The sequence below is a fragment of the Prosopis cineraria genome, unplaced genomic scaffold (genome assembly GCF_029017545.1).
Source record: "Prosopis cineraria cultivar Desert tree isolate PC_DT_omini unplaced genomic scaffold, ASM2901754v1 PC10, whole genome shotgun sequence".
Lineage (NCBI taxonomy): Eukaryota > Viridiplantae > Streptophyta > Magnoliopsida > Fabales > Fabaceae > Prosopis > Prosopis cineraria.
In genome coordinates this window covers 3,631,235-3,649,255 of record NW_026555341.1, presented here as the reverse complement: position 1 = coordinate 3,649,255, position 18,021 = coordinate 3,631,235, and the positions used below count along the sequence as shown (strand labels likewise).

General features: G+C 33.5%; 2 protein-coding genes across 2 annotated transcripts; one reads left to right on the top strand and one right to left on the bottom strand.

Annotated features, from left to right (window-relative positions):
• Window positions 1-648: 648 nt before the first annotated feature.
• On the top strand, window positions 649-2,105 carry LOC129321810 (lysine-rich arabinogalactan protein 18). The gene is made up of 2 exons (XM_054967719.1): window positions 649-1,336; window positions 1,843-2,105. The coding sequence occupies exons 1-2, from the start codon at window positions 692-694 to the stop codon at window positions 1,888-1,890; spliced, it is 693 nt and encodes a 230-aa protein (XP_054823694.1). The 5' UTR covers window positions 649-691; the 3' UTR covers window positions 1,891-2,105.
• A 5,285-nt stretch (window positions 2,106-7,390) lies between these two features.
• Window positions 7,391-13,491, bottom strand: LOC129322860 (aspartic proteinase 36-like). The gene is made up of 12 exons (XM_054969295.1): window positions 13,044-13,491; window positions 12,795-12,915; window positions 11,832-12,260; window positions 11,570-11,743; window positions 9,787-9,869; window positions 9,610-9,706; window positions 9,446-9,518; window positions 9,086-9,286; window positions 8,758-8,882; window positions 8,420-8,521; window positions 8,255-8,352; window positions 7,391-7,925 (listed from the first exon to the last, which is right to left on the bottom strand). Exons 1-12 carry the CDS (start codon window positions 13,325-13,327, stop codon window positions 7,751-7,753), a joined length of 1,962 nt encoding a protein of 653 aa, XP_054825270.1. The 5' UTR covers window positions 13,328-13,491; the 3' UTR covers window positions 7,391-7,750.
• Window positions 13,492-18,021: the final 4,530 nt, after the last annotated feature.

The window sequence follows — 18,021 nt, the reverse complement described above, 5'->3', positions numbered from 1 at the left end:
AATTATATACGTGACATAGGACGGGCTGAGAAGTTAGATGGCTGCATTGATGTGGATGAGATTGTTGGTCAAGAGCTCAAGGCAGGGAGGGTGGTGTGAGGGTGAGAGAAACGCAAATAAGCTCTGTAGTGTTTGATTGAAGTTACCACCACATACCAACTCTCACACGGTAATCTTTGGCGCAATTATTGCCGGTTATCCTTGCGTGGCTTACAGTGATTTGTCCCCACACAGGCCATGGCCCACCTCTTGTATCCAGCTGTATCACCAACCCCTGCTAATTGGCTCACACATCACCAAATCAGAGCCAGCAAAGAAATGTTCAAATCACACATTCTTGCTAATCAGTAATAATAAAAAAGCCTACACTCTCTCATCATTTCTCCCTTGTCACATGCTCCTAATGCGCCAAGTGGGCCTCATTACAGCCTGTGTCGCCACATTAATGTTTGTTTTCTTTCTAGAGCGCGTGCTCCCCGAGCCAGCGAAGTTTGTGTGTTCTCATATACGTTGATCCAACGGCTAGTGGTGACCCATCTGATTGGGGGACGCGCTTGGTTTTGTCGGTCTAGATGAATCTGCACTCGTCCGTTTGTTCTGACAACGCCCTCATCGTACATAGGCCTATATAAACGATTTTCCCTGCCTGCAAATTTCAAGCTCTACTCTCTCTCCCTCTCTCACCGGCAAAATGGATCAGAGAAGCGTGCTCTCTCTCGCATTGATCTGCATTGTCATCGCAGGCGTCAGTGGTCAGTCTCCGGCTGCTGCTCCTTCCAAATCACCCACCACTCCGGCTGCTTCTACACCGGCTGCATCACCGGCGCAAGCACCTTCCAAGCCCAAGTCACCGGCTCCGGCTGCTTCTCCTCAATCGGCGCCTCCTGCTGCATCTCCCAAGGCAGCAACCCCAGCATCATCTCCCAAATCGGCATCGCCGGCGTCTTCTCCATCAAAGGCTGCGGCGGCACCAGCTCCGGTGACCAAACCTCCAGCATCGTCGCCTCCAGCGGCGACTCCAGTGAGCTCGCCCCCAGCACCAGTTCCTGTTACTTCTCCCCCTGCTCCTGTTCCAGTGAGCTCACCGCCAGCCAAATCTCCTCCGGCACCCGCACCGACAACTCCTCCGGCGAGTGCTCCTCCCGCACCTGTTGCAGCACCCACAGCTGAGGTCCCCGCTCCGGCACCGAGCAAATCCAAGAAGAAGAAGAAGGGAAAGAAGCACAATGCGCCAGCACCGTCACCGTCATTGCTAGGACCACCTGCACCACCCGTTGGAGCTCCGGGACCTAGTGAAGATGCATCTTCTCCTGGACCAGCATCTGCGAACGATGAGGTACATAATGGAGTTCATCCTTTTACCTCTTTTGATCTTTTTACCACCAACATGCTGAATGACACAACGTGCTTGAGATCTTGAACTGGTAGATCCGAACTGTAGTTTCACGCTCCAGTCTTCCCTTAGTTTTTTACCCCTTTACTTCTTTTTTTTTTTGGGGGGGGGGATTGACTCTAGTCTTTTACCATAGTTAAGCATTTACTTAAATAATTTTGTACTGTCTTGAAGTCTTAAATCAACATGGGAAAATGGAAATCGAGATGAGATCCCGTGAAGTAATCCACTGATCTTTCTGAAGAGCTGTTGAAGTCTCTCAAAAAAACATCCAACTATGAATTGGGCCTTGTGATTTATGTACTGCATAGATAATGAGTTCTTTTATGGTCTAGCCTTTCATAAATTGTGTATTTGTATTTATTTATTTATTTACTCTCCCTGACATGAATCTAAATGAGTGATATTTAGATTGGAAATTCTGAAATTCTTGTGCTTGTGTGGTGCAGAGCGGGGCGGTAGCCATCTTGTGCTTGAAGAAGTTGTTGGATGCTTAGCATTGGGCTGGGCTACCCTTGTTTTGATCTGCTAGAGACTTTGTTTTTTCTGTGTCTCGATATTCTTGTATCTTTCCACTTTTTCTTTTTGTTATCCTTTCATGCCCCATTTGGCCTTACATTTTATTTATTGACCTTTGTTCCCTTTAAAAGCTTATTATTCTAATGATGTCGCCATTATTGTTATGTTAATTTAAATTGAATGCTTCTGTTCATCGGTGTTCTATTATTATTTTTAAAATGTTTTCAATCTGATTTAGTGATTGGCTTTATACATCCGTTTTGGTTCCTTGTTGTTAAGAGATGATGTCGATTTCTCTCTCTCCCCCTCTCTCTCTAATGCTCTTTTACTTGAAACAAAATAAAAATTAACTCTCTCTCCTGACCTCAACACAACTTATCCATAATGGTAACATTATGAAATATGACTTTTAAAAGAATATAATATTTAATAAAATTTATAATAAGTAAACATTAACAAAATAACAAGTGAAATTATTATTTTAATAAGTATTCAATTTGTTTAGGGTCCTTATCAAATATTAAATTTTTCAAAGGTTTTTCATTTCTATTTTACTCAGTATAATTAAGATCTCATACCAAGAACTATCTATTATTCTGGAAGGTAACAATAAATCAGTTCATTTATCAGCCAGCACGAAATGCCAATTTTTTGTCTGGTGCCCTCGTGAAATGAAGTAATTGATTGACTAGGTAGGTATATAGATATAAACTTTAGTTCTTAGCTTGGATGAAGAGACAAATGAAAAGGAAACAATGTTAGAAGGGAAAAGTCAGAAATAATATTTTTAAGTGTTTTTCTTCTTAATATTCTTTCTCTTATATTTTCTTCTCACTTTTCCTTCAATCTAAACTCTGGCCAAAAAAAAAAAAGAACTCTTAGAATAAATGTTCCTAATTCCTATACTTCCCATCACATTACACACGAGCAGGTGTTGTCTAACCAAGTGTGAGGCGCCAGCGCCCTCATAAATTTGGAGTAATGATCAAGTTTCTCATTGAAATGTTAGGAGCAAACAGCACACACGTCACTGAAGGTCAAAAAACCACATCTTACAATAATGCCACCACCCCGCAGTTGGGACAGTTTTGCCATTCAAATCATCAAAGGTACCTAAATTGCCTGTGGTCGTTCGGTGAGTGATCCAAGGAGTTAAATATCTTCTTGTAATGTTATTGGGTGTCACATTTTTGTTGAAAACATTAAATATTATCAAATGCGTTATTGTCTTTCTCTTGGGAAAAAAAAATTGACCTTATCAGTCTAAATTTGAGTATATAAACTAAATAAGATAATTTTCACAACATAATTTTACTCATTGCTTTACTCAAAGAACAGCATTGAATTCCTCCCACTCCATTCTCATTTTGTTTATGGCAGATTCACTTTAAATTTTATTAAATTCAGTTTATTAAAAATACAATGCACCTGAGAGATTGGGTTGCGATCTCAGTCATTCTTTTTTTGAAGTCCAAAGTTGGTTGATAAACTATATGAACTTTATATTGCTTTGCCAACACTGCATCTGCACGTCTGCATTATTGGGCTCGCTCTTTTCCTTTTTGCGGCTTTGATTGCCACAAATTGAATGGAACAAGGTAATGCCCCTTTTTATGGCCATAGAGAGAGGAAATGCCCCTTTCAGTAAAAAACAAGACTCCACGGGTACTTACCCTAGAAGCAAAAATGCACGCATCCGAGCAAGCAATGACATTTGGCTGGGGAAAAAAAATCAAGCAATGCCCAAATAGCACACAACCATTCTAAACATTTGTCCTGTCCAGTGTTACTGTCCCACTGTTCTTTTGTCTCTTTTGAATTGATTGTAATGATCAGCGGATCAGGCTACAAACAAAGCGAATCCTTGTTCAGCTCTGCAGCAATTACAACTCAGTTTCAGGAAATTGCAGTTTGCAGAAAGCACAGCATGCAATTATTTAGGGTAGGGCTGTGTAGAAGTCTTCCGAATTCCGTTCAACCCATTCTAATCTTAGAAGATTTGGTCTTATTCAGTCTTAATAAAAACTAGGCCTTTAGTACTAGCAAGATTAAAAAGATTAAACTATTTTTTTGAGTGAAATTGATCAGGAGACTAAGCATTTAGACCATTTAATCCAATCTGTCCTATTAAATTTATTTAGTATGATTATAATTAATTTACTAATTGTTTACAATAATAAGTTAAGATTAATAATAATTTAATAAATCTGATTTCTCGTTTAGTTGCACACTCAAACTAATAATTTAATAATCTAGATCACTTAGACTATAACTGAAATATTTTTTCTTGTTGTTGGAAATTATTATGGATTGATTATGATTATAAGTGTTTTAATTATCTTAATTGAGTTTATTAGGTTAAAATTGATTATTGCTTCTCATAAAGAAAAAAAAAAGCTAAGTGAATATTGATTAACAAGACCAATTTTTTAATCTTATAGACTAAGTCTGATCCTGTTAATCTTCAAATTATCATTAGACCAGACTAAATTACGAGTCACCTAATCCAATTCTTTTTATAAAAGAAATCAAACTTTAAGTTAGATCAAAATTCAATCCCATCCAATCTTTCATGCAACCTTAATTTAGAGCTTCTTTGGTGCAGAAAATCCTCTGTGCAAGTTGTCGGTGGTGGATAAAATGGAAACAAAGTCTAAAATTTAATGCTTGGATGGACCCATAAATCATTTACTAATTTTTAGAATTTTTTTGTTTTTGTTTTTGTTTTTGTTTTTTGTTTTTTGTTTTTTTGCCCGGGAAGTGCTACCAATCTTTGAAGGCATCGCATTAATCCATTTATTTTAGGAAGCAATTTCAGTGCGTTTTTTAACATCAATTTCACTAATATAAACATGTAAGTGATTTTTCCATAATTTAGTATTGCATCATAATTCATAATGGATCTTTTAAAAGAAAAAAAAATCTGAACACGATGTAAATTTCTGGAAAACAAATCGATCGTCACTAAACTTCAACTAGAATCCTAAAATCGTTAATCCTACCATCAACAGATGCAATAGTCAGATCAGTTAGTAGAGAAGCTGAGAATTCATTTTCCATTTTTAAATGATTTTTAAACAATCAATGGCAGGAAGCAGTGGCTATGCGTTAAAGGGGATCCAGTTCATGTCTTCAGAAAAAAAGGTCTGTGCATTGAAAATAAAATATTACATAAACATTTAATAAATGACCAGCCACCCAATAAATTACTAAATGAAAGGAAGCCTTGGAGGGAGAATGCGCTGGGGAGGCCAAACAAAAAACAGAAAAAACAGGCCGATGCTTCGCAGCGAGGTACAGGAGATTCCCTACACCTGCCTTTTAATTCAGAGATCCACAACGAAGTTGAAAAATCATATTGCAACTTGACAAGGTTGATCTTAATCTAAGAATAAGTGGGGATAATTTAATGTAACGCTCAAGGTTGATCTTTACTCTTTAGTGCATATATATTTATAAAGTTAAATTATTTATTTCTGATTTTGTTCAGTATGCTTGACAGCAAGAAAATAATTTTAAAGGGTAAGGTTCTCCCCGGAACCTAGTTATTAGCACATTTTTTATTGGCTTCAGCATTTTCATCCAAGCTGTTAATATTGTTTTGGCCAAAATCCGAGTTCTGCTTTCTTAAAATATCTTCAACAAGGTTTGAGCTCTGGCTGGAGAAACGTACACCTTGGTAAATATAACAAAGCTTAAACAAGCGGTTCCCCTGTTTAAAGTTATGCTTCCCCCATATTATAATATAAATCATTGTTAATAAGAATATTGAACTCTATATCCATTTCAATTGGCCTTGATTCCATCCCACTTATGTCAAGATGAGTTTTTTCTGACCCAACAAAAAAGGGATGGGACAAAGATGGGTTTGGGACGGGAAGAAACATCAAATTACTTTCAAAATGTACGTCCTGAATATTATATATATATATATATATATATTCTCTTAAATGAATGCATTATATTTTTTATTTTATTTTTGGAAGAATCAATAACTTCAAATATCTCAATTAGTGAATAATACTAACTTGATATTGTATCTAACTTATCTATTATTATTACTTTTATAACCTAGAGGTCATTTATAGTTGTTGTAATGATGTGTCATGTCTGATGTATACTTAACTTTAAATTATACACTTGTAGTTTTGATTGATGTAACTAATAATTGATTTTAAATTATTATAATTTATATACTCATGTCGTTTTGATTTTAAATTTAACAACTATATGATTTAATATTTTAATGAATACTGTTATTCAAATCTTTCTTTTATATTGTTCAATTTATCGGGATGTCTAAGTCCCATTTTAATTCCTAATGGAATAAAATGACTTTTGGACAAGACATGATGAGATATGAGATAAAAATTTAGTCTTTATCATTTTTAAGGATAGGATATGAAGGGGGTGTCCCACAATCCTGTGAACACATTTAATTGTTAATTTATTTACATTTTCAAAAAAAAGTTAGATAAAATCTTAATTTTTTAAAATTTTTTATATCTTTCCAATCTTACATTTAAATGCAATAAATATAATATTTTACTTATTCAAAACACCATCACCAATTACCCAACAAAGGAAAGATGTAATTTAAAAAATATATAACTTCTACACAATACTCTATGCTTTGGACTAAGTAAGTAAAATTTTTAAAAAATGATTTATATTATGATTTAAAAAAAGTAGTTTTCCGGTTCCTTGACAAGCAAATATTCACTCTCAGTATTTTTTTTTTTTCTCTTGTAAAGGTAAAAGGAATATCCAACATTTACAATTCGATAACTGGAAAGAGACGAGTTTTGTAAGAAAGATAGTCATTTGGAGAAGCTCCCAAGTCCCAACCTCTACATTCTTACAAACAATTTTGATAAGTTGGATAACAGCACATTGACTGACTCTCTGACACCAACATAAGTAGTTGCTGTTACGATTGATTTACACATTTCTCGGTTGCGTTTGATTGTGTACGGGCTGATAACATTTCGGTGCTCCAATAATGGGCTGCAACTATTGTCACAGCCACAGGTCAACTACTTCGTTGGCGTAATCGGGGATTAAATGGAACCAGGAAACCGCTGAGAGAGAAAATGGATAGCATCCTTGCGGGGCCAGTCTGTTGAAGACCGAATAGACGACATCAAATCTTGGAATTTGTGTATTCATGAAACCAAGTGATTTCGGAACCGCTGCAAGATAAAATGCCTCAGCAACCAGAGCAAGCTGGAATATCCCGCAAGCCCTGGAAATTTTCTGAATGACAACACTTCCTTGATTCCCAATCCTATTTTCTTTACATGTGCGCATTTTTTTTAACACTTGAGTAGTAGTATCTGATTCTGTACAACATGGTTGAAGGAGACGAACTTTTGGCGCATAATGCAAAGGATACAAGGGGAAAAATACACGCACAGAACGCTTCAAGAAGCAAAAAGCACGTAAAAGAATCGCGTTCGTAGTAGATGAAAAACTACATAAATTCAATAGTTATTAATTTGTATTATTTATCATAAAAAGTTACACACATCATTCATTATTTTATATTAAAATAATGATAAAAGGTTGGGTGCTGAATAGACCGTACAAGTGGTTGTGTACAAACAATTACCATTTCTCCACAAGAAACTGTCAATCAACCTCATGCTTCCGCTCTTAATTTCACCTATACACAGCAATATTCACAAACAAAATCGCGTTTACTAAAACAATATGAAGAAATAAAAATCTTGCTATACCTCTATTGTTTAATGATGATCACTCGACACTGTCATGGACAGCATTTTTAGGAAACAAAATTTTGATCAAATCAGTTCCGGTTGCATGATTGATCATGGCTCAAAATGGTTGAAGTTCCTGCTCTGGAACAGAAACACCAACTGGCTTGTATGAATGCACAACTTGCTGCTGTCTGTTTTTCAAAATCAAGAATATTCCAGTAGCTGATAATCCAAGGAGCAATGTAACTAAAATAGCCATAGTCGCCACCAAACCATATTGCTGCCACCAATTCCTGCATCATTTTAGAAAAAGGCGATGAGATGGGAAGAGGTTATAGGTAAAAACTCACCCGTATACAACAAATAAAAGCTTTGGGTTTCTACTTTCTACAGGCACACAACCACGTGACAGAGAATGGTCAATTAACTAGTCTGCATGTGTAGCAAGATCTAACTAAGTATTGCATACACAATAAATAATAAAATTGAAAGTGATACAACAACAACAAATGCAATACGGGTTACATGACTGAATCTGGAAATTTATTACAACTTCAACTTCTTTTTCTTTCTTTCTTTTTATTTTTATTGTTATTTTTTTCGTATAAAAAGGGAAAATTACCGTTTTGATGGAGACTCAACATTCCAACCAACCAACTTATAACTTCCAAAGGTGCTAGGAAGTTGCATGCGATGTTCAGCAAGCCGGGAAATTATACTCTGCCATTTAGAATATCAACATTAGTGGGAAGTCTTCACTGACGCACCAGTACAAGTTTCAACCTACCATCGCAGTTGTGTTAGACATGAAATCAGAAGATGTGTCTGGGGTTATGGCCCATCTAGAGAGGGAAGCATTTCCAAGAGAAGAAAAATTCAATAAGTGAACCTGTTAAAATATACCCAGTTATTATTATCCTGAAATAAAATTACTATGAAGTGCATAATTTTTGGCACATGGGAAAATACTGAACTTGACAGAAAAATCTATAACCCAAAAACCCAACCAGCCCAAGTGGCCTGTTATCATATCATACTATCATGTAAATTTAGCATATTTTTAATTAAAGTTAAAACTGCAACAGTGCAACAAAAAGTTCCTGCATTTAGTCATCCTTTTCCAACCTGTGAGGTGTTAACATCTAACTCATGAGCTATGAGTCCAGCCAGGTCTGCAATCTGATCTTCCATGTCTGAGTAACTGATGTTAAATGAAATTTCAATTGTTATTTGTGCAATTTGGAATTCCCCTGTACGTTTAAAGTTAATCAAAACACACATAAGTAAGCATATGAAGTAATCATACTAAATTCTAAAACAATTAAGAAGCAAAATGAACTGTGTCCACAGATTGTGCAAATACATATATTATACAGTATCTCATCCCGTATAATTAATATGATGTCAGAACATCTACTTCCAAACGCATTGAAAGATCAGCCATGTACTATACCCAGATGCAAATCGTGCTGTAATGCAGATGGAGCAGCTGAAGGTGCAAAAGCTTCAGAAGAATTTGCTCCTTCAGACGACTTTGGCGGTGGGGAAGCAGATAGCTGTAGCCTTTCCCATAACTCAGAACAATTAGTCTTCCAAAAACCAACCCTTGAATTCTCTCGATCATACATTACAAGAGTGTTTCGAACAATGATACCTATACAAACAAATATATTTTAAGAAGGATCACCAAAGTATTGGAGAAGCTCATAATTTAGGGGCAATGTGTACAATCCAAGAACCATTAAATAACTAGTTTTCAATTCATGCAAGGGTAAATCATGAATTGGCAGGATGTTACAAGTAAATAGAATACCTCCTAGAAGAGTAGTTGGATCCTTTCCATTTTGGAAAATCCCAAGACAATATGCACCCCGCACTTTTGAATGCTTCATAAGAGATAGAACCATAAAATATAAGGTCAGGAAAGATAAGATAGACACAACTTAAGATACTCGTGATGTTCATTTAAAAACTAACCCGGAATAAGTAGTTTTCAGGTGACAGAGACAATTTGTGACCATTTCCAAATACCATGTCAACTGTTGGAAAGCTTTTAGAGAGTTGCGAAACAGCACTGAAATAGAAGTAATTTCAAATTAATAAAAGCACAATGAAAGAATTTATTTTCATTCATAGGCAATACTTCAGAAGTACATTTCAGCACTGGCAAAGCATATATCATTATAATTTGGATCGGGACCAGGTACTTGCTGGAAAGATTGAAGTTCCTTCTTGATCTGCAGATAATAAATACATAACCAGTTTCATCAAATGCTGTTGCTAGAACTTCTCGAAAATAGAAAAAACACAACTTAATGTCCTGGTGCTAAAAGCAAGATATATACTTAAATCCTGATTTTCTTGAGCCAGCAAGCAAAAAATGTTTTTTTTAAAAAAAATTAAGGGGAAAAAACAACCATTGAGGCTGCCAGTAGTGAAAAGATGCCAACTATCAAGGAACCAGAGACAAGTACAGAATTTTCATCTTTTGATTTTAGAAAGGTTATACATTAAAATGTATATCATAAACAGGATGACGGATCATGAACTAATCATTTGACACGTAGATGATATGAGAAAATGGACGAGTAAAACTATATATGGCAACACAGCATACAGAATGCTTGTGATTCATAAAGTGCACATACTTTTGACTGCACAGTTGAATTTCTAGTTTTAGAATGCTTTGATAGAGATTGAAGGATAGCAAGGAAGGCTATATGTAGGTCATACTACAGCTTCATCAATGTTAATACTAAAAGACTACTGTATCAGGGAAAACTTTCTAATTCCCTTCATCCATCATTCTTAAAGTTTCTAAACTTGCATAAGCTTACTTCTTGATAAGAAAAACAAGTCAATGAGGCAATGAAAATGGATAAGACATGTGACTGGATGCCTACTCAAAGTACTTACTACTTAGAGTTCATAGAAAACTTACAAGCCGGTATGGCATAGACTTGCTAAAAAATCATGACTCAGGACAACCTAATACTGATTTACCAAGGAATATGATCCATGCTGTGAAGAAATATCTATTCAAAAGAAGGTTAAGTGGCCTTAATTTCAGCAAAAATTTAACTAGAAGTTAGAAAAGAACAAGCATCAATCGGACTGAAGAAATTATCAAAGCAGCTTGGCTGCAAAACGTAGATTTGGATCCCCAACTTTCCTCTGAAATTGTCATTCAGAAAGAGATAGACACAATGCATGAGACTTGCACAATTGGTAAATCAAATGATATGGTTGGATTGGTTTTATTCGGTTCTTATTGGATTGGTTTGGGATTTGAATAGGTCTGGTGTGATCCTTTTTTTTTTTTTTGGTTTTGTTCTCCCTTAGTCATAGATAATTCACTAGTTATATCATGTGTAAGTAATTAATTTTCAAAAATAGTCTCAAGAAAAATATTTCTTTGTTTTCTATATAAAAAATATGGGCAACACTTGATAACAATAACAATGTAACAATGTCATGCCAACTCACATTTCCACGTGTTTAGTCAAGTCACTCAACCATAATATCTTGAATTTTAAGATTCAATGCTGATCGAACTATCGTTTCATATCATTGATTTTATAACTCATCACAAATCATGAGAATTGAAATATGAAATGTGCAGAATACCAAAAAGAAAAAGAAATATGAATTGTGCCATTATAATTACCATATATAGATTTCCAATAAAATAAATATCATTAGAAAAACATTAAGATATCTGAATCTCTAGCCTTATATGTCACTTAAGCCTGTAATCATTAAAGTAAGAATCCCTTCAGAAGCAGATGGCAGTACTTGGATAATAAACATAAGATTTTTAACAATAAGTTAAGACACACTAGGTGGGAAAACAATCCAGTACTGGTCAAATGAAAGATAAGATTCAAGAAAGCATGCTGCAACAACTTGCAATCATAATAATCAGAAAAAAGCTTACAGCATCTTTAAATGCTAGGAACGCTTCTTCTGGCAGGTATGCATACGTTGTACCACTATCCAACACAGTTCCATGTTTTCTATCAAAAACCTTTGAGTTTAAAGAGAGTTGCTTCCCAGCAACGTGTATTTCCTTCAAATTGACATTGTAGTATGGACTGTTGCCATCCCAAGACTAGAGTAAATGTGTGAGATTAATCAAATGCATTTGCTAAGAAAATGCATGATATCTCTATCCATTAGATAAATATTTTGCAATACACACCTGCGCACGGATCTGAATATGCAAAGACCATGTCTAATGGGGGAGATATTCCACCAAGAACCATAGCACCCCCGCCAAAATCCATTCCACCGTAGCATAATGAAAAAGAATCACTTATTGCACTTCTCTCAACTAGTTGATCCACAATGCTGAGATCTCCACGGCCCAAACCCATGATGCCATCAGCATGCTGACTATAAAGATCACCAGTCTCGAGATTTTCACAACCAAAAACAGCACGTTGAGGGTCAAGCTCACTTTGATTTCCAAATGATATGACATCATTACCAAGGACACCACTGCTAGTACTCATTTCAGCATACTGTCTCTCATATGTGCATTGGTTCCTGTCACTGTCGCAGTTGCAATCCAATGTGCATTTGACAGGTTTATAGGTGCTTGACAATTCTGGCTGAAACCTCGGGTCCTGTTAAAATAAGATCAGGCAGCAAATCTAGTGATACTTTAGATAAATTATATGAGTGCACATGCACAAGCGCAAGCAGTTACGAATGACATCATTCCTATGCAATTATGTCTTTCAAGAGAAGAAATGAGATGCTGATCGTTAGATTCTCAAACAAAGACGTGGACACGCTGAAATTTTAGGTCTGAATAATACTTCAGTAATTTCTAATTTAATAAGTATTTTTGTAGATTTATTATGCTTAGTATTTTGGTAGACTCTGGCTATTCAATAAGGGCCTATTTTATTTTGTTTGAGGAAACCTATTCTTTGTTTGGAAGGGAACATTCCTCCAAATAAGTGCTGATTGTTTTGCTTTTCGGCAAATTGATAGAATAATGTAATAGAAGTTTCTTCTTAGATCATAAGTTTCTACAACAACTCTCCCCTCATAAACAATATGAAAATAGAAGGATTCGGCTAATCAATCTACTGTGTAAATTAACCTATTGATCCAAATATGTATGCACAAAGAATTAAGACTCCAAGGATAACCTGGTGCGTGCCACACTGTTCGCAGGTAGAGCACGGGACATACGTCACAGTACTTCCCGTGTCAACAATAAGAGCAAACATCTGCGGAGGAGTCCCGATCCAAAGCCGCGTGGTATAGTACCTGCACCATCGCATCCCCGAAGGATTCACAAATCTGAATTTAACAGAGCCCATAAACACACAGCCAGAAGTAACTACACGACGAGCAAAGGGACACGTAGAAGAAGCGCATATAAATCAAGAGCTTGCCCGTTAAGGAGCAGATCATCATGGAGCCTCATGTGAGCGTTAGGGTGGTGTTGGGCCTCGGATCTCTGGAGATGGCGACGGGAATCGGAGGCGGAAACGGAAGAATTGGAAGCAGAGAGATACAGCGGCAATATCATAGAAGGGCGAGCGCCTTCGTGGAGCTCCCCGTAGTGCAAAATGTGGCTAGGACCGCCGGAGACCCCGACCACAATCCGAGGAATGAACTGCGCAAGGCATAGGATTAGGGAGAAGGTAAAAATTCGGTGAGCTGATTCCCGCGCCATGAGTTAGTAGTATGAGTTGGCGTTGGAATACGAATCGAGCTCCGCACGGTGGAGCAGATCGAAATGCGAGGAAGAGAGGGAGGAGGGTGGGTGAATGCCACGCAGGAACTACCTCCACCTGATCAGAGAAAAAGGAGGGAAGGAAGGATGCAAGTTACGCCAGCCGTGCCCGAAATATGTATTGATTAATTAAATTAATTGAACGCTCGTGTGTGTGTGTTATATTTACACTGGATTTTATTCCCAATGGAATAGCTCTCTGTTTACCAGTATGAGATTATTTATTTATTTAGCTTAAAAGCTTGAATAGATGTGAAGTTAGTAAATTATATAAAATTTGAAAAATAATTCAAACTGTTTAAAAATTGAGTTGTTAAAATTTGGGAAAATATATTTGCAAGTCTAATTTTATTCAGAATTATATTTCTATCATTTATTTTGTGTTAATTGAATCTTTATATTTTAATGAATTAAATTTTGTGACCTTAAGGTTAAAATCTTTTAAAAAATTTAAAAAATTAAGACATTTTACATTTTTATTAAATAAATATTTAATTTTAGAATTAATTACATAATTTTTATAACTTAAAATTTATATAATTAAGTTATTTTCTAAATATTTTTATACATATACAATATTTATTAAAAATTAATAAAAATGTAAACAGTATACTAAATCATTTTTTTTAAATTTTGGTTAAAAACATTAAATTAAATTTTCTGTAAATTATAATGTTATGATTAGTAGGGGAGAAAAGTAAGAAGGGAAAGTGAGAGTGAAAAGTATGAAGAAAATGTTATTTTTCCCAACTTGATGAAAGAGGAAAAAATTGAAAGTGAGAAAAAATGGAAAGAAAATAACACGTAATATTGGTATATTTTTATTTTCAACTTTTCTCTCCAAATGTCAGGAAATTTAAAAAAAAATTAATTTTTAACTGTATTCATGAGTTTTTCTGTTCCCTCCCTTTATTCTCATCCTAATTTCCCCGGCATACTTCATAATTTAAATTATTATATATTTAATAATTTAATAAATTAAAATTAAAATTGGACAAAATAATTTTTTCCAATATCAATTAAAGAATTTATAATTATATTTTTATTTAATTAGTAATATACAATAAAAATTATATAAATAATATGTTAAAATATTAAATTTTTTATATATAAGTAATAAAGTTATTATTATATGTATGGAATTAATAATTTTTTCTTCCTCCCATTTTCACTCACTCATCTAAGTATAGGGAGAGAAAATTACATCCCTTTACTTTTTTTTTCATTTTCTCTTTTCACATTTTTTCTTCTCTTGTGAGTCAAGCACAGCACAAGAATATTTTTATTTAGTGAAATTTAATAATTTGATATTAATTTTAACATTCATGAGTTGGCATATATAATAGATTAAATTATAAAAGTTTGATTAAAACAAAATAGCATATAAAGACTTAATTTAAAATTGAGTAAAATTATAAAAACTTGCAAATTAATTTTTTCTTAAAATATTTACATTTTTTTTGTGTTACCCACATATATCCTTTTATTAGAGGTTATTTTGTTAGAGACATTATCAGATATTAAATATAAATAACTCTCTTAGTGAAAATTCAAAATTTTTTATGATATAAAAAATAAGTTTTTTTTATTAAACTCAATCTTTGTTAATATTTTAATTGTTTTTATCTTTTGAACTTTTTTAAATGTATAAAAAGTGAATGAACTGCACCCAAAAATTTGTAATCATTATGCCATCTTGTAAATGTACACGATAATAATTGATTCCGAAATTGCATGGCCCACGAGTTAAACTTCTCGTAATTTTTATTTTTATTTCCTAGTAAAAATAGAGATGTATATAGTCATGTTTATAAATCACTCCAAACTAATATTTTAAAACTTAGACTGGATGTTAAATTGAAAAGAGCAGTGAGATTTTCATAATTTAACTGATTAGATCAAAAGTTGAATCGGTGACATAAAAATAATATTTATATACGCAATTATATAAATAAAATATTAATTTGTTGATGGTACTTATGATCTTAATGTTAAAGGCTAGACGCTTGGATCTTTGGAGCTAGATGCAGAGGCATATTGATACAAGCTCGTAATCTCGAAGCAAAATATTAGAGTTAGAAGCACGTTATCATATCACAACTCACGAGTTTTCAATCTTGATGCTAAAGACGAGATTGCTAAAGTTGGAAGCAGGCTGGAGAAGAGGTCAAATATTGAGCTTAGGCCATAGAGAAGAGATTAGAGATGAGATAAGAGAGGATAGAAAAGAACTAAAAATTAAAAGAGAAAAATGTGAATTTAAGTGACTTAATCTAAATTTATTTTCTTTCTTTTTTCTTTTTTCTTTGAATCGGGTTGGCCTGCTCTAATTTTTGGGTCAAATTCAATTCTCTCAAGATCGATTGGGTCAATCCGATTCAATTGTTAGACTGGTCCAACTAATTTTGATTAGTGAGTGACGGTTGGCTTGGTCGGATTGTCCGGTTTTTAAAACACTGCTCCTAACATGTTTCACTATAATAAAAAAATCTTAAAATTTATTAATTCTATTTAAAAATTTAATAAATTATCAACTATAAGTTCTATTAAATATACCTATTTTAATAATATATTTTCTCTTTTCAACATTCTATATGTAAAAAGAAAAAATTGTGATGAATATTTCATTATGTGACTTATAAACAACTAAAAAGTACTGTCATATAAATAGGATCGGAGCAAATAGCTTTTCATGTATCAAAATTCTATTAATATACCTGAGTTTTGTTACAATTTATTTATCAAATTTGCCGTGTGTTTGGGCTACTAATTAGATTGTGAGCTTGTATTTCGCATAAAGCTTGAGGTAGGATATGCTGTTCATGGTTTTCATATTTAAAATATAAAAGTAAATTATTGTTAAATTTGAATTGTCATTTTTTATTGATCGCAGTGACAGAAAATGATAAGGGTGTAAAATATAGATTTAAGGAAAAAAGCTTCTATGTTTAACCTTGTATATTTAATATATTTATTTTTAATTAAATTAAAATATATTTATTTTTTACATATTCTTTATTTTATAACAAACTCTATTATTAATATTATCATCACATTAAAACTTTCTTGTTTTGATATAATCATATTAAAACATGTTAAGTATATATGATTAAGTAACTAAGTCATGCCATTCTCATAATTGGGCTTATAAAAAAGATCAAGTTCCGATCACTTAGCTAAAGGCAAAGAGCAGTGGTTCATAAGCATGAGTTGATTACTTGGTTTCTTTGTTATTAATATCAATATCACAAACTATCATCTCAGATGGGAATAACCCCTAGCGTAGCACTAGGTAAATGGGCTACAAGCCAACTCATGCAAGCTAATATTTTTATAAGTTAAGTTGGATCAATTTGTCAAATAAAATAGATTGAAAAATTTAACCCAACCTATTTTCTGACAAACTAACTAGCTTATGAGCTAACCCACAAAAATATATCAAAATTTATTCTTTAACAATTTAAAATTTAAACGATATAAATATATATATTTAGTTCACATTTAAGGGCAAATTAGTAGTTATACAACTTGTAAATAAATAAATAAAACAAAGAATCCTATTAAGCAAATTTTAGTCCACACTCCATAGTAAATTAACAATTAACAAGCATTTAGATACAGTCTCTATAATTTAAATTGTGCAACAACACATTGTTTGAGTTTAAAGTCTGCTTAAACTCCAAATTAATAACAAGTCAATTTTTAAGCGAACACAATACTCAAAATACTATTATTAAGTTCTTGTCTTTATTTTCTTCAACATGTAAAAGAAAAAGGTTGCACGTATAAAGGCATTTTCACCTTCCCTTTATTAACATTATATTTGCAATTTAACTAATCCTATTCATTGTCAAACTCAAAATCATGAATCACACACAAATAGATTAACAATTTTCTTTTTGGTAAAGAACAAATTAACAATTTAACTAATGCTATTAGTTATCAAACTCAAAACTATGAACCACACACAAACAGAATAAGCAGCAGTGAAGTGAACAATAATTTCAAGATACAACTTTCACACAAGTAAAAGTCAAAAAGTTCACCATTCCACCCTTACAATGCAGGCTTGTTTATTTGTATGTTTGAGAAAAGATGAGATTTATTACTTGTCACTCAAATTTTTTTTTACAAAAAAAGAAAAAAAGAAAAGAAAAAATAAATTGACAAGTTAGTCCAACTAGCATGCAAGTTTTTTACAAGTTGGGCCAACCTAATTTTATTCAGGCCACTTTATCAACTCAACTTATAAAAATTAACAGGCTGGCCCGTCAAGTTGAGCTTGCTTGCATGACTTTATCTTAATGTGTTTCTTTTTATCCACAAAAGTCTCAATATAAATTAAGGAAAATTGAATCGGTTCCACTAAACTAATTGGCCCGCTCATTTCAAATGAAAGCAATCCAAGATTAAAGAAATAAAGAGAGATGGATAAGGGTGAGCCACATTTGGCGTTACGTTATGCATGAATTTCTTTTTGAAAAATAATAATAAATTTTTTTAAAATATATAAATAATAATTTAATATCTTAAAATATCATAATTTTTCCAAAATTTCTAGAAAATTTTATGTCATTAATGAATTTATATAAACTACCAAATTATCGTTATTAAAAATAAATAATTAATAATTT